At 38.4% G+C, this 24406-nt stretch overlaps 1 protein-coding gene across 1 annotated transcript; it reads right to left on the bottom strand.

Annotated features, from left to right (window-relative positions):
* Positions 1–1398: 1398 nt before the first annotated feature.
* Positions 1399–15024, bottom strand: LOC102803180 (cysteine-rich venom protein kaouthin-2-like). The gene is made up of 9 exons (XM_078005980.2): positions 14803–15024; positions 8400–8509; positions 8139–8238; positions 5089–5174; positions 4887–4975; positions 4272–4364; positions 2080–2193; positions 1728–1850; positions 1399–1508 (listed from the first exon to the last, which is right to left on the bottom strand). Exons 1-9 carry the CDS (start codon positions 14989–14991, stop codon positions 1399–1401), a joined length of 1014 nt encoding a protein of 337 aa, XP_077862106.2. The 5' UTR covers positions 14992–15024.
* Positions 15025–24406: the final 9382 nt, after the last annotated feature.

The following is a 24406-nucleotide window of genomic DNA, read 5'->3' as shown; positions in this document are numbered from 1 at the left end:
ATCAAAGGCACAATTATCAAAATGTGTAAGTTTTGTATTGGACGTAAATTTCTTACCGTCATCGTTGGTAGTTGAGGCATGGCAGATATTTCCGACACAGAGCAGACTGTGCCATTTAAATCGATGTCTTAATTAAATCTTAGGAATGTCAAAAGCAAAAGTATGGAATTGGTGTATTTGAAATACACATATAACGTATTTCGTCCAACAGTTAATGAATGGATGATATAAATATGTAAATATATATATATATATGAAATATATACGTTTGTAGTATTTGATGCATTTCAAGTATGTTTTTATGTGGTTGATATTTGTGTTGGTGCATTTTATTTGGTTTCAGTACACAAAGCAGCTGCATAATACTCATACAATTCATGCTTCCCGGAACATGCACATACATTTCACAATGGCCCGGGGTTTTGCCAGGATTTTCCGGAGAACAAGGAATATAATTTAGCAGTTATCTGGCTATGTTTGTTTGTTGACGAACTGTCTATATTGTGACTATATATATATATTAGTTTGTGAGGACTCTTTAGAATTCAACGTACCATTATCGTGATCTATATTGTTTACATTGCGTTTTCAAGCAGCATACTAGTTATTTATCACTTTGTTTAATGTTTGGTTGATTTTACGCATGCGTACATCGCGTATTTAATTTATACGAACGCGTCTCTTGAATTTGTGTGTGAACTGTAATAATTGCTCATAACACTCATTTGTACATTGTCAGTCACCCATGGATGTTTGCAATCCTATCACGTGGTAACCAGACCCTACACAAGTCTGAGGGGGAAAGTACGTTTCAGCGTATCTCAAATTATACCTACAATCGTTCTGATAATTTTAATTTATATTATATCAACTATCCGACATTGAGAGGCAATTATACAAACAGGCGATTTCAAGACTCTCGCTTAGATTCGATCGATTGAAGGATGTCAGACAGTAAGTACATCACACAGAAATAATGCAGATATATAAACATATGAACACTTACATTTTTGTAAAATACCACATTCGATTATACGGCGTTATTCGTAATAGTTTAAGGTTTTCTCATGCCGCACGTATTCTGTATTGTTTCACCTACCGAATACGGAACTACTAGTATATCTTCAGTATATATATATTGCGATTAATGCAAATACGAACATTTATGATTTATAAATCAACTCTCATGCCCAGCATACACGTTTACTCGATTGATTCGAGACATTGGATGTTGAGGAATCAATTGAACCTGTCTTTGTACGTATGTATCTGGTGGAAAACTTGGATTTAAGGCAAACAAGGCAAATAATTGTAAAGGTTACAAGTATATACGTGAACATTAGAGTTAATATTACAATTAAAACTATGTATCCAGGACTATCAGACAATTGAGAACTGTTATCTATCAGCGTCGAGGTTCTTGCCATGGTAATATTGGTAGTCATCATGCTGATGTCGTCGTTTCTCGTTGATGTTGTTGGATCGATGAGAAGATCTGAAAAGAAATCCTGAATTTGATTCAGTGAAGGAGTTTACAACTATATGTTGGGTGAAACACGATCGAGGTGACTTAGCTAAGAAACATGTCAGTTGGATATCAATCATTTGTTGGCGGTACAATAGTTCCTAATATTATATGCTGTTGCATTGTAGTTGAGGTCTAATAATAAAATAATTATTGATGGAATTTTACCTTAATACCAACATTTGAGTTAATAGACACTCACCACAAGAATACTTGTCACCACGGTCTGCAAAGCAAATGCATTCACAAGTACTCCCATCAGTAACGTTGGTGGCACACTCCTGTCCGTCACAGCAATGAAGATCTGGGTTATATGGTCCCGATTCTAGAATATTTAAAAACAAACATGAAACAACACTACGAAAAAGGGTACGACTACCGTGTTCAGATAATCGGGGGCGGGGGGCAGATGCACATGCAATCAGAGAAACACATAATGAAACATTCCATTTATTTGAGATAGAGGGACTGTGATAATAATGAAATAAACGGAAGAAGGAAGAAGGTTTTCTATATCATAACATTTTAAATAATGTTACAATGAGTGAACTGACCGCAATGACCGCACATCAAGGGACAGTATGTGTCAACGAATTTCCAGTCAGGATGTCCGCACAAAACCGGATACCAACCGCTCCAACAGTAAGTGTGTGTATCTGCACACGGTTCTACGGGAAACAAAGTAGCCATAAGCCATCATGATAACGTAATACACCACGGATTTAAAATATTAACGTCATCGTTATTATTACATGTTATGACATTACAAATCAAACACATTTCCATTTATAGAAAGTTTTTCAACACGAGATGTACATTACAGCGAAAATCAGACGGTGATTTGTCACTTGTGTGTTTATCAAACGAAGGTAATTATCCATTGCGCGCGTAAAACTATGGACAATAGGCATGTTAAAGCGAGAGGGTCGTCCCAAGCGATGATAACAACACACGCTAAAAACGCAAAGGATTATAGGTAGACGCTTGTTTGAAAACAATGACTTGCTATGGCCATCTGACGCATGCGCAGCTGACGACTCCCCGCTTTTAATAGAATTCCCACATTACATTTTCAACTGTTTAGATTTACTGTATTTACATCACAGTTTTAATACAATTATTGTATATTACTTTAGTGTTTCCATCCGGTTTAAGCATACATATTTCCGAGATCTGTTCCTATTTTATCCACTTCCAGCTAGGCCTCTGTCACACTTTTTTGTTTTAAGTCGATATTGTCTAGTTACATGCACATCACAGTAAATCTTATTTAGACGCAAAGATTATTCGCAGATATCAAACAACTACACAGAAACGTGTATGAGAAAATTTGTAATCATGTTAAAGCGCGAGGGTCGACACATGCGCACGCTCGGGAATTGAGTGGTAGACGCTTGTTTGTAAACAATAACACGCTCACTCTTCGCGCAAGATGGCGCTTCTTCAAATTACGTTTATTATGCATTTATGCAAATCAAGAGTTCACGAGAACTTTAAAACGTATTCTGAATGAATAAAGTTCAGACGTGGAATTGAAACCAAAGCAGATGGAAGTTATGGAAAGTGTATGGGAAGGGAAAGATTTAATAGTTTCCTTGCCAACTGGGTATAGGCCGCCGTCTTGAAAAACCGAACAACACGTGCGTATTGATATGTGGCAAATCATAGCGTGAGAAGTCATGTGTGGCAGAGGTGTTAGTCTGCCTGCGCTAAGAACTCTGGGATGGAGAGTGTGTTATGCCTGATAGGCACGGTAGGCTAATTCATGACTCAGACTCACACAGTAAGTGTTACTTGGAGAACGCCATGTTTATTACAAGTGCCCTAAAGCATTGTGGGTTACATCAAGTGACCTTTGACATTAACAATGATGCAATCTAAAAGTATCCTACTAACAAGTGTAACACGCTATGACCACAGTCAGCTGGCGCACACGTGATAATAAAATAAATACGATATTTACTATATGGGGGCCGCCATCTTGAATGACGCATACAACTAAATAAGAGACAAGTTGTGAAAAGCGTTTTTCAAATTTCTACAAATCTGGACAAAAATGCCAATCTTTCACAAAAATACGATCCGTTGGGGCCATATTAGGCCAACCAATAAAAAAATCGGCCGAATTCGGCGTTTTTATGTGGAAAAATCCCTTGCATACGAACACCTAATTACGCGAAGAACCTAGAACACTAAGCCGGGGGTATTTGAAACTAAAAATTGGCATTCCAGCACAGCAGCCAATCAGCGACGACTTAACGCTTAGATGACAATTTCGGTTTCAAATACCCCGGCTTAGTGTTCTAGGTTCTTCGCGTAATTAGGTGTTCGTATGCAAGAGATTTTTCCACACAAAAACGACGAATTCGGCCGAATTTTGTTATCTGTTGGCTTAATATAACCCCAACGGACCGTATTTTTGTGAAAGATTGGTATTTTTGTCCAGATTTGTAGGAATCTGAAAAACGCGTTTCGCAACTTGTCTCTTATTTAGTTTATTGCGTCATTCAAGATGGCGGCCCCCATATAGTAAATATCGTATTTATTTTATTATCACGTGTGCGCCAGCTGACTGTGGCTATGACCATCTGACACATGCGCAGGTGACGACTCCCCCGCCGATACTCCTGCACAGATGGCCTACGTTGGACATGTGCAAGAACACATTGATAGTTGCAGAGACTGTCCCATATTGTTATCTTTTCCTGAAGTAAATAACGATTATTAAAAGCCTTAAAAACCTGACCTGAACAATCAATTCCCATCCAGCCTACGTTACACGAACATGAACAAGTATCCCAGTCGGTGGTGGCGCAATTCAGGCACAACAAAGTACACTCTACGAAAGAGAAACAATTATTAGAAGCAACTCGAATTAATTTTAAACTGTTTTTTTTTTTAGGTCACGTGACACGATCACTACTCACCACAGTCGGTCTCTCCATTCGTAAGGCAGCCAGGGTCTGAGAACAAATTAAAATCGGCTTATTGATTGTCGAGACTTACTTGACAAAAAAAACAACATGAAAGTAATATGTTTGTTTAAAGGGCAGTGGTTGTCGCGCTGCGCATGTGCGACATTTGTGTTGATAAACATTGATTTTCCCACAATCCAATGCATTTTTCTAATGGGAATCACAAGTATGAGGTTTAAGCTGAGTGCAACTTACACTAATTACCGCCGGTGACCCCTTCGACACTTCCAATCACCTAAAACAAATCTAATTAAAGCTTGGTAACGTCTCAGTTTGTACTCGTTGATCTGCAAACAGTCAAAGTCGCCATCTTTGTTTATGTGAGACCCATATATACATCGCGCATGCGTGGTACGACGACTACCGCCCTTTAAGTGGATACTTACTGCACAACTTGTCCTCACACCAGCTTGGGGACGTACACTGTGAGCATGGATACCCGCTCTGATATGGTTGTTGTCCAGGAGTATTACCACTGGCAATAGTAAAAATACAAACGCTGATTAATTTGACTGACGATATGCACTTAAACACGAGAACTGGATACAATATTCTTTCTTGGTATCAATGGGAGCAATCTTAACTTACGCAACTCGGTAATTACATGTGGTCACGTGTTTTGCACCACAATCCTGGGTGCCACAGCCCACCTGGGATGTAGTAGCCCAAACCACCTGGAGAAAAACGAAGATAAGGTTATATTACTAGACACATTTCAAGGCTTAAAAATCTGGTCTGCTTTCAGCACATGCCAAGGAGTTTAAGAGAAATAATCAGTGATTAGTAGAACTTCTGTATTAATATTCAATAATCAAGTTCAATAACCATCAGCACAGATTTCTCATAGATCTGAATAAAATCTGTTACATTAATCGTGGCTATGACACTATATCGTGCTTATAACCACTTTCTATCTACCTCCAATATACCCGTGTTGTCATACCTGTGTATAGTGTCAATATACCCGTGTTGTCAGACCTGTGTAGAGTGTCAATATACCCATGTTGTCATACCTGTGTATAGTATCAATATACCCGTGTTGTCATACCTGTGTATAGTGTCAATATACCCGTGTTTCCATACATGTGTATAGTGTCAATATACCCGTGTTGTCATACCTGTGTATAGTGTCAATATACCCGTGTTGTCATATCTGTGTATAATGTCAATATACCCGTGTTGCCATACATGTGTATAGTGTCAATATACCCGTGTTGTCATACCTGTGTATAGTGTCAATATACCCGTGTTGTCATACCTGTGTATAATGTCAATATACCCGTGTTGCCATACATGTGTATAGTGTCAATATACCCGTGTTGTCATACCTGTGTATAGTGTCAATATACCCGCGTTGCCAAACCTGTGTATAGTGTCAATATACCCGTGTTGTCATACCTGTGTATAGTGTCAATATACCCGTGTTGTCATACCTGTGTATAGTGTCAATATACCCGTGTTTCCATACCTGTGTATAGTGTCAATATACCCGTGTTGTCATACCTGTGTATAGTGTCAATATACCCGTGTTGTCATACCTGTGTATAGTGCCAATATACCCGTGTTGTCATATCTGTGTATAGTGTCAATATACCCGTGTTTCCATACCTGTGTATAGTGTCAATATACCCGTGTTTCCATACCTGTGTATAGTGTCAATATACCCGTGTTTCCATACCTGTGTATAGTGTCAATATACCCGTGTTGTCATACCTGTGTATAGTGTCAATATACCCGTGTTGTCATACCTGTGTATAGTGCCAATATACCCATGTTGTCATACCTGTGTATAGTGTCAATATGCCCGTGTTGTCATACCTGTGTATATTGTCAATATACCCGTGTTGTCATACCTGTGTATAGTGTCAATATACCCGTGTTGTCATACCTGTGTATAGTGTCAATATACCCGTGTTGTCATACTTGTGTATAGTGTCAATATACCCGTGTTGTCATACCTGTGTATAGTGTCAATATACCTGTGTTGTCATACCTGTGTATAATGTCAATATACCCGTGTTGTCATACCTGTGTATAGTGTCAATACACCCGTGTTGTCATACCTGTGTATAGTGTCAATATACCCGTGTTGTCATACCTGTGTATAGTGTCAATATACCCGTGTTGTCATACCTGTGTATAGTGTCAATATACCCGTGTTGTCATACCTGTGTATAGTGTCAATATACCCGTGTTGCCATACCTGTGTATAGTGTCAATATACCCGTGTTTCCATACCTGTGTATAGTGTCAATATACCCGTATTGTCATACCTGTGTATAGTGTCAATATACCAGTGTTGTCATACCTGTGTATAGTGTCAATATACCCGTGTTGTCATACCTGTGTATAGTGTCAATATACCCGTGTTGTCATACCTGTGTATAGTGTCAATATACCCGTGTTGTCATACCTGTGTATAGTGTCAATATACCCGTGTTGTCATACCTGTGTATAGTGTCAATATACCCGTGTTGTCATACCTGTGTATAGTGTCAATATACCCGTGTTGTCATACCTGTGTATAGTGTCAATATACCCGTGTTGTCATACCTGTGTATAGTGTCAATATACCCGTGTTGTCATACCTGTGTATAGTGCCAATATACCCGTGTTGTCATACCTGTGTATAGTGTCAATATACCCGTGTTGTCATATCTGTGTATAGTGCCAATATACCAGTGTTGTCATACCTGTGTATAGTGTCAATATACCCGTGTTGTCATACCTGTGTATAGTGTCAATACACCTGTGTTGTCATACCTGTGTATAGTGCCAATATACCAGTGTTGTCATACCTGTGTATAGTGTCAATATACCCGTGTTTCCATACCTGTGTATAGTGTCAATATACCAGTGTTGTCATACCTGTGTATAGTGTCAATATACCCGTGTTGTCATACCTGTGTATAGTGTCAATATACCCGTGTTGTCATACCTGTGTATAGTGTCAATATACCCGTGTTGTCATACCTGTGTATAGTGTCAATATACCCGTGTTGTCATACCTGTGTATAGTGTCAATATACCCGTGTTGTCATACCTGTGTATAGTGCCAATATACCCGTGTTGTCATACCTGTGTATAGTGTCAATATACCCGTGTTGTCATACCTGTGTATAGTGTCAACATACCCGTGTTGTCATACCTGTGTATAGTGTCAATATACCCGTGTTGTCATACCTGTGTATAGTGTCAATATACCCGTGTTTCCATACCTGTGTATAGTGTCAATATACCCGTGTTGTCATACCTGTGTATAGTGTCAATATACCCGTGTTTCCATACCTGTGTATAGTGTCAATATACCCGTGTTGCCATACCTGTGTTTAGTGTCAATATACCCGTGTTTCCATGCCTGTGTATAGTGTCAATATACCCGTGTTGTCATACCTGTGTATAGTGTCAATATACCCGTGTTGTCATACCTGTGTATAGTGTCAATATACCCGTGTTTCCATGCCTGTGTATAGTGTCAATATACCCGTGTTGTCATATCTGTGTATAGTGTCAATATACCCGTGTTGTCATACCTGTGTATAGTGTCAATATACCCGTGTTGTCATACCTGTGTATAGTGTCAATATACCCGTGTTTCCATACCTGTGTATAGTGTCAATATACCCGTGTTTCCATACCTGTGTATAGTGTCCACATACTTTTCCTGGATCACAACTTGCCGTCTCGTAATCGTAGTATACGTGTTCGCTATACCAAGCGTAGATGGCGTCCACTATACTGAAGAAATAGCATTAAAAAAAGCATCAGATGTATATACATGATGTCCAATCGCGAGCATTTGCCGGTATGAATAATCAAATCAAATTTCAAATTAACCAATCGCATGTCGTTGTACATACAAATTGACCAATCACATGTATTTACACAAACAAACTTACTCTGAGTGTGTTGCAAGGTTCTGTCCGTAGTCAATAGGAAAGGTTGGGTGTTGAAAAACGCATCCACTGGACCAGTTCTGAGCTAGCAATGCCAACTCCTCATCCCAGTACTAAGACAGACAGTATACAAAACAAACCAATAGTAATTCTTATGTTCAAACTCTTAATTGTATTAATCCATATCATATTGTCTATCTGTTAGTTGCTGCACACTTTTCCTGATGATCTTAGCCCCATTCTGCTCACAAACTACTGGAATTATGACAGTAAATCTTTGGATACAAATAGTAACAGCAACAATCACATACAACTAGTATGTGATTAGATTGGAGGCATGCGTCATATAGAACTGTCAAACGTTGACTTAAACCAATTGCGTTACCAATGTATTATAAGTTGAAGAAAATATTTGTTTTTAAACACTGAGCTCAGCTTTGAATAAAGCTACAAAATCGTACCTGTAACTAGCATTCGTCACGTATGGATTGGTTAAAATGTTAAAATATCTGGCACATATACACGTATTGGTCATATAATGATAAAAACGTGAATATTGGTACATATTCCGAGTTTATTGTTATCAACAAACTAAGACTGCGCATGACAGATCTTATCGCTAAACACAGATATTTGAGTTTAACAAATCCTTGTCAATGACGTAGTCACCGTTCAATTTGTTTTAGTGATTTCGTCAATTATACACAATGAAAGATGTACATAAATTATAATTAAATGCTGGGAGGTAATCAGCATGTTAAAACTATTACGTCACTTTAAACAGCTCCTTATCAAGTTCTGTCAAGTCAAAGTGGCGCCAATTAGAAATAAAATCATTCCCGTTTCGTACAAAATTGTATAATACACACATAGACAAGTTGGACATTTTGAGTAAAATAGCAAAAAAAAAAACATCGTGTGTGTTGTTCATACTAATATCAGTTGAACTGTGTCTGAGAAATGATTAGGAACACTTGAAAATAAAACCAACATGGCCGCCGGTAGGCCAGTTTGAATCGAATGACAGAACAAACTCGTGTGCATTAGTAATTCATTGTGTGTGATGTTCTTTGATTTATAAAATTTATATGTATACAATTGTCCCTGGCCTTTCGCTGTATACTTATTTGCTGCTAAACAATGGGGAGTATTTCCTTGTATATCTCGCTGTAGTAAACAGCTCCGATAAAGTCGAGTTTCTTACAACTTATAGAGCGATTACGGAGTACTGACATAGATACAAATGGCAACGAAAATCAAAGCAGCTATTTTTGCTTGTATTTATTGCAATAAATAAGATGAAATAAATAACATTTGAGACACAGTCCCTCTATCCCGGGGACTGTGATTGAGATTTTATCGAATGAAGGTAAAAAAAATCACGATCCCGTAAAGAGAGATGCTGCTGAGCTTAAATAATTGACGTAGATGCGTTCGCTGCTGAAACAGGACGGTCAGTCCAATCTTCACAGACATTTACACAGTACCTGATGCGTTCATTATTACCACATATCGATTTTAGCGAAGACAATCAAAAATGTGTTTCCAAATTTAAAATGTCACTGCAGAGCGTTATGAGCTAGAAATACTCCTAGTCGTGTTTTGTATTATTCACTGTTATGTTTATTCACAACGAAAGTAAAACGATCATTGGAAAGTAAAGTGATAATCACATTGCCGTAAATAGTATTCACACCCTTTCACGTGGGTTTACGAACACCCCCTTTTTATGGACTGTGGTAAAATATCGTCAAGTTCTGTTTGTCGGAACATTGTTACTTAGCGCCCTCTAGTGGTATAGCTATTATGTACCGAATTTGTAATCTACAAATATACGTATTCGGGCAATTAAACATTGTGAAACCCCAACCACAGGAACCTAGTTATAGGCGAGGACAGACAACCCTATTCTATGTACGCACGTTTGATTGTTCGGCAGTTGTTGTTTACTAGTATTTGACGTAACATGGCAGTATGTTTACTATGTGTTTTCATTTTCGAATGAGTGGTATAAGCAACTGCCATGGAGACGACACTCGCCTGTTGAATTAACTTTTGAAATGGCGTGTATTTATTGCCTCATATTTGCTGTCATTGCGGGCGTTTGATTGGTAATTTATTTGACATCAGTTCCTATCGATCACTATTATCTCGGTGTCACTAGATAAGGGCAAATAATTGCTAATGGCGGATTACGTAAAATCCCATGCCGTGCTTCTTATCAAACGCACGCGTTGTTTACACAAAGAATACTGTAGAATATTTTATTTTCGCTATTTTCGCTGAAGGGATGATTCCGTGAAAATAAAATCCAGCGAATATACTTTTTTTCCTATATTTCATATTCAACTCATCAAAAATTAGTGAAAATAAATTCCATACAAAAAAACACCCAAAATGCCTTTTCAGCGAAAATTAATTCCAGCTAAAATAAAGTATTTCAAAGTATTTGGCACAGTGTGTATTACAGATGTAGCCGATAGTTTAATATGGACTGATTAAAAACACAATATTGATAATTCACAGTATTGTTTTATTATTTTTAGTACATTTTGCTTAGCACGACTGGTTATGATGCATTGTTAACAAGTCTTGACGTAACACAGTCCCGTCGTTTTAATGAAGGAGTATATTTGCGTGCATGTATCTGTACATCGAACGTCTCGTGATACGGGGCATGCAATCTCTCGAAATGTAAAGCAGGCAAGATGTGTTTTTTTTTTTCATTTGAACCAAATCCATCCATGAATATATGAAATATGGTTAACAAAGGTTTATTGCATGGCCACCAGTCGGCCATTTTCAAAAAAAAAGAATTCAAAATGACGTGCATCAAGATTGCTGTGTGTATAATGCGTATATAAAGTTGTAATAATATTATCAGTAAGCTTGTTCGCATGACACCAAAGAAGAACCCGAATTCAATGAGTGAACGGATGTTTTCCGTTGTTTGGATACGAATGGAATAGGTTGGAATCATGAGCGAGAATGAGAAGACAACAATTTGGGAAATCATTTATATAAATGCATAATAGAGTGGGCCTAACTCCACTGACAGTCCTATGTATATATAGCCCTCTAATACTCCCCTACCCCTAAGGTAACCATTCCTCTCACATAAGTAGTCAGGGAAATGCTAGTAGTACCTTTGCCCGTGCAACTAAGTTCTACCATGCAACGTCACCAGCAATGTATGTGCATGTTCTGCGTATAACAACCATTGTTGAATGGTTACGATCTTGGCAGAGAATGTAGAACATACATAGGGCACAGGAATAATATTCTATTATTCGTCATGTCCATGATTAGATCGAGTTTTTTCAACAGCAGTGTGAGTTATTCACATATATGTACATTAATACCAATCAATCAATGTATACAATTTCACCAATTCTATATACTTTTGGATAATACCCGTCTCACCCCGACGTTGCTGAGTTACGAAGCAATGATGGATCAGTCAAATGTTTATTTCTGCCAGCAAACACCACCCGTTAATTCAACCTACGGACCAGCGATGTTTAAATGCCACAAAGCGTCGCAAGAAATCGAAAATACTGAGACAAGCCAAGCATGACATAATCGCCGTTAGGTATCAAGTCTGAATTATATAGTTTTGTCTCATACTAGTATAGTAAGAGTACTTGTCAATATTGAGAGATATTGCTGTGGAACAGCATTGATTAAAATTAAAAAGTCACTGGTCGTATATCTATGACACGGTGTATACAGAATATATAAAATTTGAACATCGATCAAAGCATGTCAGAGATGTGGCTCTGGAACACCATTCATTAAAACCAAATGGTCACCAGTCAGCCATTTTCCGATGTTGAAAACAAAATGACGTGTACCAGGTACCCATAATGTATAATGTATGTACTAAGTTTGAACGAAATCCACCCATAAACGACCAAGACCCGGTTCCGGAATGCCAGAAATGCTTGATTGTTGGTGATTTTCAAGCACAAAAATGACCACAATTCGACCATTTGGAAAACAGATCGTCAAACCATTATCTCTGTGAGATGATGTATAATGAAGAATTACAATTTTAACATAATCAGTCAAAGCATGTCAGAGATATGGCACTAGAATTACATTCATTAAAACAAAATAGCTGCTCGTCGGCCATTTTGAATCTGATCTGAAAAACAACATGACGTGCATCAAGGACTCATAATGTTCAATGTATGTACCAAGTTTGAACAAAATCCATCAATAAACAGTCGAGAAATGCTTGATTTCGATGTTTCTTGCTTGCTTGATTTTCAGTACGGAAATGGCCGCTATTCGGCCTTTTCGAAACAGACCGTGACACAATTTGATGTGTATATGTAAAATATTATGTAAGAAGTAAGTGTGGAGTTTGAAAGTAATGGGTCCTGGCATGTCTAAGATTTATACGCACCTCTGTCAATCCATAAGTCCCCGTTTTCGGACTAAAAAGTGATCACTAAAAAATGCCGACGCCGAGACTGTCAAAACACTAGCATACTGTGTCAAATCTGTAAACTTGGAAAGACGAATGTTACCTGATTTGGGGGGGGGCATGGACTGAAATTTCCGAGTTATCACTGAAAAATGCATGCCATAAAAGGTAAATCTGGAGGATTTCGAAAATAATGACACCGTGACTGCTGCTGATTCCGCTGACGAATCTGGCATTCAAGACATTCAGAAGACCGCGATGCCGCCTTTGAATGGATGAACAACTCTGATTTCAACTTGAGTGGTTGGTGATGACGAAATCATTAATTCCGTCAGCAATCCGTGACAGAAGAAATCGAGAAGGAGGATAGTGAAGCAGTTCGACATATTACCAGCATGTTTGTTATGGCTGGAAATACAACCCGACTGCGAATCAACACAGCTTTTATTACGGCGCGATCTACAAAAAGGCAATTCAGTGTCGTTATCAGACAATTTAAAGCGGGAGGCTCGTCACTTGCGCACGCGAGGGAATTCAGTCCCAATCGACGATAACAACACACGCTAAAAACGCAAAGGCTCATGGTAGACGCTTGTTTGTAAACAATGACACGCTATGACCATCTGACGCATGCCCAGGTGACGACCCCCCCCCCCACTTTAAGCAGTTCTCTATAGAATATAAAGAGAAATAAAGCAACGCAAATAAACAGATGATTATTTTATTTATTTTTTACAACGTCAGCATAGCGCAAGACACTGTTTACATTTTAATTGACAACGCATAATATATGTCAACAGTCAAAGTCACCATCTTTGTTTATATGAGACCCATATATCTCGCGCATGCGTGGCACAGTTCCTTGGCATTACTGTAACTTATTCAGTCAGTAAATATAATCCAACAAATACGGTGTACAGTCATTGTATTTTGTGGGTTTTTTTTTTTAAATATTTTTTGTGCCAGGCGACAGTTTTGGACATTGAGTATCGCTGTTGTCTCTCCTGACATTTTTTTGTATGTGCAAATTGTATTTTGTGGTTTGTCAACGAGAGCGTGAATGTCCCGCCCCTAAGTTTACATAACCGAACTGTTTGTATACCCGAACAAAAATCATACCTTCTATACAGCTGTTTATTCGACTTTTAACTGTAGTTGGGAAATCAGATCGGCAATTCAAGTCTATTGTTTTTACTAACGTTGTTGTTATTGTTTTGCTTTACGTTGCTATGGCACACTACAAACGTGCGGCGCATTACACCAGCAGTATGTATTAATTATAAAAATACCCGATAAGATAAAGATAAAGGTCACATTATTATCGACTCAAACAACAATGATAATGTCATAATAATAAGTACGTAACTGTCTGCGGGATGATCACATTCCACGATCGCGTACATACATGTAAACTCCAGTATATCATTATTACCTCCCAATAAGCCGGGGTGACATGTCTATCTAACTGGATTTCAGACATCTCGAGACTCAACGGGTGATCAAAAATCGTGATAGGATAAACGTGTGTATAACTTGAGCATATTTGTTTTCTCAATTCCTGTAAGTTCGATAGTAAATGGAGGTGGCGTAATAACCTGGTTGAGTTGGAAAGGTACAGACATGGAGGAACTTAAAGATAGTTAATATCGCTGTTTCTCGTTTCCGAACGTTTTTTTTCTTCTAAAGCATTCCAAAATGCGCTTGTACTCGCACTTGTCTCAAATTTCTCCCATTTTAGCTCAGTATTCTCAAAAAAAAAAAATCGCCTCGCCGCCTCATTTTAAAATTTCCATGAAACAAGAAACAGAGAATTTTTGTTCCTGGCCTAAAAACAACTGACTCGAGTTATTCTTGCATTATATTACGATATCAGTTGTGATATGGGGTAATAAACACGTGCTTGATGACGTCATATATACTAAATAGTAACGCTTTCACGTGGTTAGAGTATAAAATACAAAAAAAATATCTCACCATTTTCATCATATCTGATGCCCCTGGTTCTACAATCCTTCTCAAATCATTATGCGCATCGACCATTGCGTTTTTCTGTTCTTCTGTAAAGGGCCATACCCACGGCCCCAAGTCGCTCTCTGTGCTCCGTCTTACCAGCGTATTAGATGGTGCCAATTTCAGATTTCTTCTTAATTCTGTGTCTGACATGCCCGGCAATAGATCCTGATTTGTGGCAACGGAAGTGATAAAAATAAAAAACAAGAAAACGCGAAGAATACGGGTAGACACAGCAAACATTTTTGCGTTCAAATTATTATGATTATGTCCGTTTTAACAGGTGACGAAGACATTCACGCATTCACGTTTTTGCAAACGGTCAAAGTAGAATTCTTAGCTACTGGAACAAACCGAGACGACGCGAACGTCATCCTCGTAGCAACAAAACAGGAGTCGGTCTCTAACCTGGACTTTATATGCATTATGTGTGAAGTCCGGTAATTCCACGGCATATATACAGCGCCTGAATGACATAATATCGATCTGTTTACAACAGCGAGTAATTTATCATTGAATTTGTTCGATAGCTATACATTGTGCATATATCAACTGACAGTCATTACGTGCGGTTGCGTACACACGTCGGCATATAGACATATTATTATTACATGTATATTAATGATCAACGTCCCCGATTGTGAGAAAGTTATGGTAGTTTTTGTCGTGATAAAAAAAAAACGGTATACAATTTATCAAAGTAATTATGGACATGAAAAAACCCTTGTCAATACCAATCCAGTTCACAACAGAAAAATCTACTGGTCACCGTGTATCCGCGTTCGTATGTTGAAGGGGGCTATATCGCGGCCGATGGATAATGAATGCATATTACGGCTCTCTTCCCACATATACGACATTTTTCGTTTGACATCATATCTCTAAATTAAGTGGTTGCGAATAAACGTCTGTTTGTGTGTGTTTGGTCATCAGAACGAAGATGGTGAGATGGACGTGACAAGTACAGACTGAAACGATTGGTACGTATACTTAATTTTATGGTTTACGCAACAAAGTGTTATCTATATATGCAGCTGAAGTTTTAGTGACTTTCACAGTAGTTAATAGGACAGAAGTCTGAATGACTTTCATTACAATCATATGACGTGAGGTTTTAGTGACTTTCACTGTGGTTCATGGGACAGAAGTCTGAATGACTTTCAGGACAATCATATGACGTGAGGTTTTAGTGACTTTCACTGTGATTCATGGAACAGAAGTCTGAATGACTTTCAGGACAATCATATGACGTGAGGTTTTAGTGACTTTCACTGTGGTTCATGGGACAGAAGTCTGAATGACTTTCATTACAATCATATGACGTAAGGTTTTAGTGACTTTAACTGTGGTTAATGGGAGAGAAGTCTGGATGAATTTCATTACAATCATATGACGTGAGGTTTTAGTGACTTTCACTGTGGTTCATGGGACAGAAGTCTGAATGATTTTCATTGCAATCATATGAGGTGAGGTTTTAGTGACTTTGACTGTGGTTCATGGGACAGAAGTCTGAATGACTTTCATTACAATCATATGAGGTGAGGTTTTAGTGACTTTAACTGTGGTTCATGGGACAGAAGTCTGAATGACTTTCATTACAATCATATGAGGTGAGGTTTTAGTGACTTTAACTGTGGTTCATGGGACAGAAGTCTGAATGACTTTCATTACAATCATATGACGTCAGGTTTTAGTGACTTTCACTGTAGTTCATGGGACAGAAGTCTGAATGACTTTCATTACAATCATATGAGGTGAGGTTTTAGTGACTTTCACTGTGGTTCATGGGACACAAATCTGAATGACTTTCATTACAATCATATGACGTGAGGTTTTTGTGACTTTCACTGTGGTTCATGGAACAGAAGTCTGAATGACTTTCAGTACAATCATATGACGTAGGGTTGTAGTGACTTTCACTGTGGTTCATGGGACAGAAGTCCGAATGACTTTCATTACAATCATATGAGGTGAGGTTTTAGTGACTTTAACTGTGGTTCATGGGACAGAAGTCTGAATGACTTTCATTACAATCATATGACATGAGGTTTTAGTGACTTTCACTGTGGTTCATGGGACAGAAGTCTGAATGACTTTCAGGACAATCATATGACGTGAGGTTTTAGTGTCTGTCACTGTGGTTCATGGGACAGAAGTCTGAATGACTTTCAGGACAATCATATGACGTGAGGTTTTAGTGTCTTTCACTGTGGTTAATGGGACAGAAGTCTGGATGACTTTCAGGACAATCATATGATGTAGGGTTTTAGTGACTTTCATTGTGGTTCATGGAACAGAAGTCTGAATGACTTTCAGGACAATCATATGACGTGAGGTTTAAGTGACTTTCACTGTGGTTCATGGAACAGAAGTTTGAATGACTTTCAGGACAATCATATGACGTGAGGTTTAGTGACTTTCACTGTGGTTCATGGGACAGAAGTCTGAATGACTTACAGGACAATCATATGACGTGAGGTTTTAGTGACTTTCACTGTGGTTCATGGGACAGACGTCTGAATGACTTTCATTACAATCATATGACGTGAGGTTTTAGTGACTTTCACTGTGGTTCATGGGACAGAAGTCTGAATGACTTTCAGGACAATCATATGACGTGAGGTTTTAGTGTCTTTCACTGTGGTTAATGGGACAGAAGTCTGGATGACTTTCAGGACAATCATATGACGTGAGGTTTTAGTGACTTTCACTGTGGTTCATGGGACAGAAGTCTGAATGACTTTCAGGACAATCATATGAGGTGAGGTTTTGATGACTTTCACTGTGGTTCATGGGACAGAAGTCTGAATGACTTTCAGGACAATCATATGACGTGAGGTTTTAGTGACTTTCACTGTGGTTAATGGGACAGAAGTCTGAATGACTTTCAGGACAATCATATGACATGAGGTTTTAATTACTTTAATTGTGGTTAATGGGACAGAAGTCTGGGTGACTTTCATTATAATCATATGGCGTGAGGTTTTAGTGACTTTCACTGTGGTTCATTGGACAGAAGTCTGAATGACTTTCAGGACAATCAGATGCCGTGAGGTTTTAGTGACTTTCACTGTGATTCATGGAACAGAAGTCTGAATGACTTTCAGGACAATCATATGACGTGAGGTTTTAGTGACTTTCACTGTGATTCATGGGACAGAAGTCTGAATGACTTTCATTGCAATCATATGACGCGAGGTTTTAGTGACTTTCACTGTGGTTCATGGGACAGAAATCTGAATGAGTTTCATTACAATCATATGACGTGAGATTTTAGTGACTTTCACTGTGGTTCATGGGACAGAAGTCTGGATGACTTTCATTACAATCATATGACGTGAGGGTTTAGTGACTTTCACTGTGGTTAATGGAACAGAAGTCTGAATGACTTTCATTACAATCATATGACGTGAGGTTTTAGTGACTTTCACTGTGGTTCATGGGACAGAAGTCTGAATGACTTTCATTACAATCATATGACGTGAGGTTTTAGTGACTTTCACTGTGGTTCATGGGACAGAAGTCTGAATGACTTTCATTACAATCATATGACGTGAGGTTTTAGTGACTTTCACTGTGGTTCATGGGACAGAAGTCTGAATGACTTTCATTACAATCATATGACATGAGTTTTAGTGACTTTCACTGTGGTTCATGGGACAGAAGTCTGAATGACTTTCATTACAATCATATGACGCGAGGTTTTAGTGACTTTCACTGTGGTTCATGGGACAGAAGTCTGAATGACTTTCATTACAATCATATGACGTGAGGTTTTAGTGACTTTCACTGTGGTTCATGGGACAGAAGTCTGAATGACTTTCATTACAATCATATGACGTCAGGTTTTAGTGACTTTCACTGTGGTTCATGGGACAGAAGTCTGAATGACTTTCATTACAATCATATGACGTGAGGTTTTAGTGACTTTCACTGTGGTTCATGGGACAGAAGTCTGAATGACTTTCATTACAATCATATGACGCGAGGTTTTAGTGACTTTCACTGTGGTTCATGGGACAGAAGTCTGAATGACTTTCATTACAATCATATGACGTGAGGTTTTAGTGACTTTCACTGTGGTTCATGGGACAGAAGTCTGAATGACTTTCATTACAATCATATGACGTGAGGTTTTAGTGACTTTCACTGTGGTTCATGGGACAGAAGTCTGAATGACTTTCATTACAATCATATGACGTCAGGTTTTAGTGACTTTCACTGTGGTTCATGGGACAGAAGTCTGAATGACTTTCATTACAATCATATGACGTAAGGTTTTAGTGACTTTCACTGTGGTTCATGGGACAGAAGTCTGAATGACTTTCATTACAATCATATGACATGAGGTTTTAGTGACTTTCACTGTGGTTCATGGGACAGAAGTCTGAATGACTTTCATTACAATCATATGACGTCAGGTTTTAGTGACTTTCACTGTGGTTCATGGGACAGAAGTCTGAATGACTTTCATTACAATCATATGACGTGAGGTTTTAGTGACTTTCACTGTGGTTCATGGGACAGAAGTCTGAATGACTTTCATTACAATCATATGACATGAGGTTTTAGTGACTTTCACTGTGGTTCATGGGACAGAAGTCTGAATGACTTTCAGGACAATCATATGAGGTGAGGTTTTGATGACTTTCACTGTGGTTCATGGGACAGAAGTCTGAATGACTTTCAGGACAATCATATGACGTGAGGTTTTAGTGACTTTCACTGTGGTTAATGGGACAGAAGTCTGAATGACTTTCAGGACAATCATATGACATGAGGTTTTAATTACTTTAATTGTGGTTAATGGGACAGAAGTCTGGGTGACTTTCATTATAATCATATGGCGTGAGGTTTTAGTGACTTTCACTGTGGTTCATTGGACAGAAGTCTGAATGACTTTCAGGACAATCAGATGCCGTGAGGTTTTAGTGACTTTCACTGTGATTCATGGAACAGAAGTCTGAATGACTTTCAGGACAATCATATGACGTGAGGTTTTAGTGACTTTCACTGTGATTCATGGGACAGAAGTCTGAATGACTTTCATTGCAATCATATGACGCGAGGTTTTAGTGACTTTCACTGTGGTTCATGGGACAGAAATCTGAATGAGTTTCATTACAATCATATGACGTGAGATTTTAGTGACTTTCACTGTGGTTCATGGGACAGAAGTCTGGATGACTTTCATTACAATCATATGACGTGAGGGTTTAGTGACTTTCACTGTGGTTAATGGAACAGAAGTCTGAATGACTTTCATTACAATCATATGACGTGAGGTTTTAGTGACTTTCACTGTGGTTCATGGGACAGAAGTCTGAATGACTTTCATTACAATCATATGACGTGAGGTTTTAGTGACTTTCACTGTGGTTCATGGGACAGAAGTCTGAATGACTTTCATTACAATCATATGACGTGAGGTTTTAGTGACTTTCACTGTGGTTCATGGGACAGAAGTCTGAATGACTTTCATTACAATCATATGACATGAGTTTTAGTGACTTTCACTGTGGTTCATGGGACAGAAGTCTGAATGACTTTCATTACAATCATATGACGCGAGGTTTTAGTGACTTTCACTGTGGTTCATGGGACAGAAGTCTGAATGACTTTCATTACAATCATATGACGTGAGGTTTTAGTGACTTTCACTGTGGTTCATGGGACAGAAGTCTGAATGACTTTCATTACAATCATATGACGTGAGGTTTTAGTGACTTTCACTGTGGTTCATGGGACAGAAGTCTGAATGACTTTCATTACAATCATATGACGTCAGGTTTTAGTGACTTTCACTGTGGTTCATGGGACAGAAGTCTGAATGACTTTCATTACAATCATATGACGTCAGGTTTTAGTGACTTTCACTGTGGTTCATGGGACAGAAGTCTGAATGACTTTCATTACAATCATATGACGTGAGGTTTTAGTGACTTTCACTGTGGTTCATGGGACAGAAGTCTGAATGACTTTCATTACAATCATATGACGCGAGGTTTTAGTGACTTTCACTGTGGTTCATGGGACAGAAGTCTGAATGACTTTCATTACAATCATATGACGTGAGGTTTTAGTGACTTTCACTGTGGTTCATGGGACAGAAGTCTGAATGACTTTCATTACAATCATATGACGTGAGGTTTTAGTGACTTTCACTGTGGTTCATGGGACAGAAGTCTGAATGACTTTCATTACAATCATATGACGTCAGGTTTTAGTGACTTTCACTGTGGTTCATGGGACAGAAGTCTGAATGACTTTCATTACAATCATATGACGTAAGGTTTTAGTGACTTTCACTGTGGTTCATGGGACAGAAGTCTGAATGACTTTCATTACAATCATATGACATGAGGTTTTAGTGACTTTCACTGTGGTTCATGGGACAGAAGTCTGAATGACTTTCATTACAATCATATGACGTCAGGTTTTAGTGACTTTCACTGTGGTTCATGGGACAGAAGTCTGAATGACTTTCATTACAATCATATGACGTGAGGTTTTAGTGACTTTCACTGTGGTTCATGGGACAGAAGTCTGAATGACTTTCATTACAATCATATGACATGAGGTTTTAGTGACTTTCACTGTGGTTCATGGGACAGAAGTCTGAATGACTTTCATTACAATCATATGACATGAGTTTTAGTGACTTTCACTGTGGTTCATGGGAAAGAAGTCTGAATGACTTTCATTACAATCATATGACATGAGTTTTAGTGACTTTCACTGTGGTTCATGGGACAGAAGTCTGAATGACTTTCATTACAATCATATGACGTGAGGTTTTAGTGACTTTCACTGTGGTTCATGGGACAGAAGTCTGAATGACTTTCATTACAATCATATGACGTGAGGTTTTAGTGACTTTCACTGTGGTTCATGGGACAGAAGTCTGAATGACTTTCATTACAATCATATGACGCGAGGTTTTAGTGACTTTCACTGTGGTTCATGGGACAGAAGTCTGAGGCCTGTATAGTTTTATTCTCACAATGGGTCGCTCGGAAGCTTGTGGGGAGGTGGGCGTGATTCTGCAGATTATCTTGTTGGTATGATTAGGTAAACAAATGGGTTTGCACAAACCTAATAGTTTACTACATCACCTACTTGAAAATCCGTGGAAATAATAAATTCCATTTATTACTCGTTAGGCAGAGTAGCATGCTCACCGGAGGTGGGGAAGCTCCACAGGCTGAAATTAACATTTTTTCGACACAAAAGGTATTAAGGTAAAAAAACTGAGAGAAATCTAAAACTACTCGCTAACAAGCAATCTAGAGTGATGGAGATGATCAATCTCCCTTCCGTTACACCAATCCTTGTAGAGTCTCCAACTGGGCTTCAACGCCAGCCAATCGCCCAAGTGCAGTGACAGAAGCACGAAAATATGCACTTCCATCTGAGAGCGATTGAGCTCCACAAACACCTTCAGTCGTCTGAGACCTAGAACAGGACGCCACCCCACAAACTCTTAGGAATGAGGAAGATGTGAGAATAGAACCCTGGATTTAAATAGGGTTCTCCACTAGGCATACCACCCCTTTCTCCAGAAGGCTGGCTATTTCCTGCTGGGTCATCTCCACCTTGACCTCATCTCTCGCTAGAAGACCAAGAGGGGGATGAGGAGTCAGAGAGAACTTTGATACCCCCAAGACTCTACTGCGAGTGTCCAGGGGTCAGAAACGACAGGAAATGAGAACGTGAGAAAATAAGTAAATTCACTCCGCGAAAAAAGAATCGAAGCAAATTCAGACTGAGTTGACGATTAAAAAAAAACAGACAAAATCTGGGGCCCTTATAATGGAAAGCCATTACCGTGTAGTCAGAACTGTCAGTGTCAATCGTCAAAACACTAAATTTCTAGCAAGCTCAGTGAACAAACTGTAATCTGCCTCTGCACCGGAACAAAAAGAGTAATGAAACTATACAGGCCTTGTGTGCGTGATCGCCCTTGGGGTGACCCCTTAGACAAGGTCTTTTTCTTAGACAATGTTACCCTAGGGTGTTCCCTGTGGACCCTGTGTTATATTCTCTAATAGATTCAGTTTGGGGCTGTAATCTGTAATTAAGCCTAAGTAGTAATAAATTAAATTTATTATTTCCACAGATTTTCTGGTAGGAGATTTAGTAAACATAGGGTCATTAGGGCTTCCAGTAACATGAACAGTGGGAAACATCACCAAGACTTTTGGACCTTGTGGCTTATGAATGGCTATAAAAGTCATTGACACTTCCAGTTCCGTGAACAACAGGGAAAGTCATTAAGACTAATGGACTTATTTCATGAACAGTGGTGAATGTCAATGGGGTTTACAGTCTCACAAACCACCATGAAATTGACTGGGAGCTTATGTTCTCAGGAAACTTTTTGAATCCGATATGGAAAACATATTGTCCAATGTATGGACTAAATTTGAATGAAATCAATAAATATACAACCTAGATCCAGTTTCTGAATTTCAGCACAAATATCTTGAATCAGATTGTGAAACAAATTGATGTGCATATGTGTAATATATGTGTGATGTATGTGTAATATATGTGTGATGTATGTGTAATATATGTGTGATGTATGTGTAATATATGTGTGATGTATGTGTGAAGTTTGAATGTAATCGGTCCAGGCATGTCTAAGATGTAAGTCTGGATACACACACGCTCACATGGACGGACGCAAAGACAGAGGTCAACCCACAAGTCCCTATTTTCGGACAGAGACTAAAAAATGGGACACACTAAGAAATAATTGTACACAGAATAATTAAGGAATCATGTTTATTCATAATTTTCCTACCCAAGTGTAAAATAATTTGAATACCCCCCCCCCCCACAAAAAGAAACAGCCAATTAAATTCATTTCATTGGTTGACTGTCGGGCACAAAGTTGGTTGAAATTGAAACATGCTCAGAAATGAAGTATATAATCTCTTTCAATTCAAACTTGAAACAACAAAACATAATATAGCCATAAAGGTGTTTGTCAACACTATGCAAAGTAACTTCTGATTTTCTGGTGTGTTCATCATAAAAACTGATCAAAACATGCCACCAAACATTCTAAAATAACAGATGGTTCCTCGTTTCCACTTGTGAACTGACCCGTATTCTCGAAGAAAACAATTGTAGTACTAACAATGTAATACTAAACCAGAGTGGCGAGATGTTACAGAACCTTGCAGTTTTATTTTTTTGTTCTCCAACACATGTTGAAAAATTAATACTTAGGCGTGCAATCAAATGAACCATGCTAAAAATGTTGATATTTTCACTGACTCACAAAAGTCAAAAGAAAATTATCATAAGTGTATTTTAAAATAATTAACATTATGCTTAGGTGGTGTAAGAATAAATTATGATGGATATATCATGAAATACCGAGTAAGTCTCCGGAAAACTGCACATAGAAAGCTTACTTACATCTTGCTGCCACCACAGTGAAGTTTCATTTAACATATCAGTGTTTTGGTCCAATGTTGAGAGAAAGTGAAAACTTCATCCTACAGTCACCATGGCAACTTGGTTTCAATATAGAATATAACAAACATTTCCAAACCAA

Source organism: Saccoglossus kowalevskii, chromosome 17, assembly GCF_978046115.1.
Source record: "Saccoglossus kowalevskii chromosome 17, keSacKowa6.1, whole genome shotgun sequence".
NCBI lineage: Eukaryota > Metazoa > Hemichordata > Enteropneusta > Harrimaniidae > Saccoglossus > Saccoglossus kowalevskii.
The sequence above is the reverse complement of the archived record's forward strand: the minus strand, read 5'-3'. Positions and strand labels throughout refer to the sequence as shown.

What these genes read in the sequence shown, in the direction of transcription:
- LOC102803180 (XM_078005980.2), bottom strand. Translation starts at nt 14,991, where the DNA reads ATGTCAGACACAGAATTAAGAAGAAATCTGAAATTGGCACCATCTAAT. An exon ending in CTTGATGTGCGGTCATTGCG is followed by an intron (nt 1,851 to 2,079) that starts GTCAGTTCACTC and finishes TAAATATTCTAG; the next exon opens with AATCGGGACCATATAACCCA. An exon ending in TGGTGACAAGTATTCTTGTG is followed by an intron (nt 1,509 to 1,727) that starts GTGAGTGTCTAT and finishes AATCAAATTCAG; the next exon opens with GATTTCTTTTCAGATCTTCT.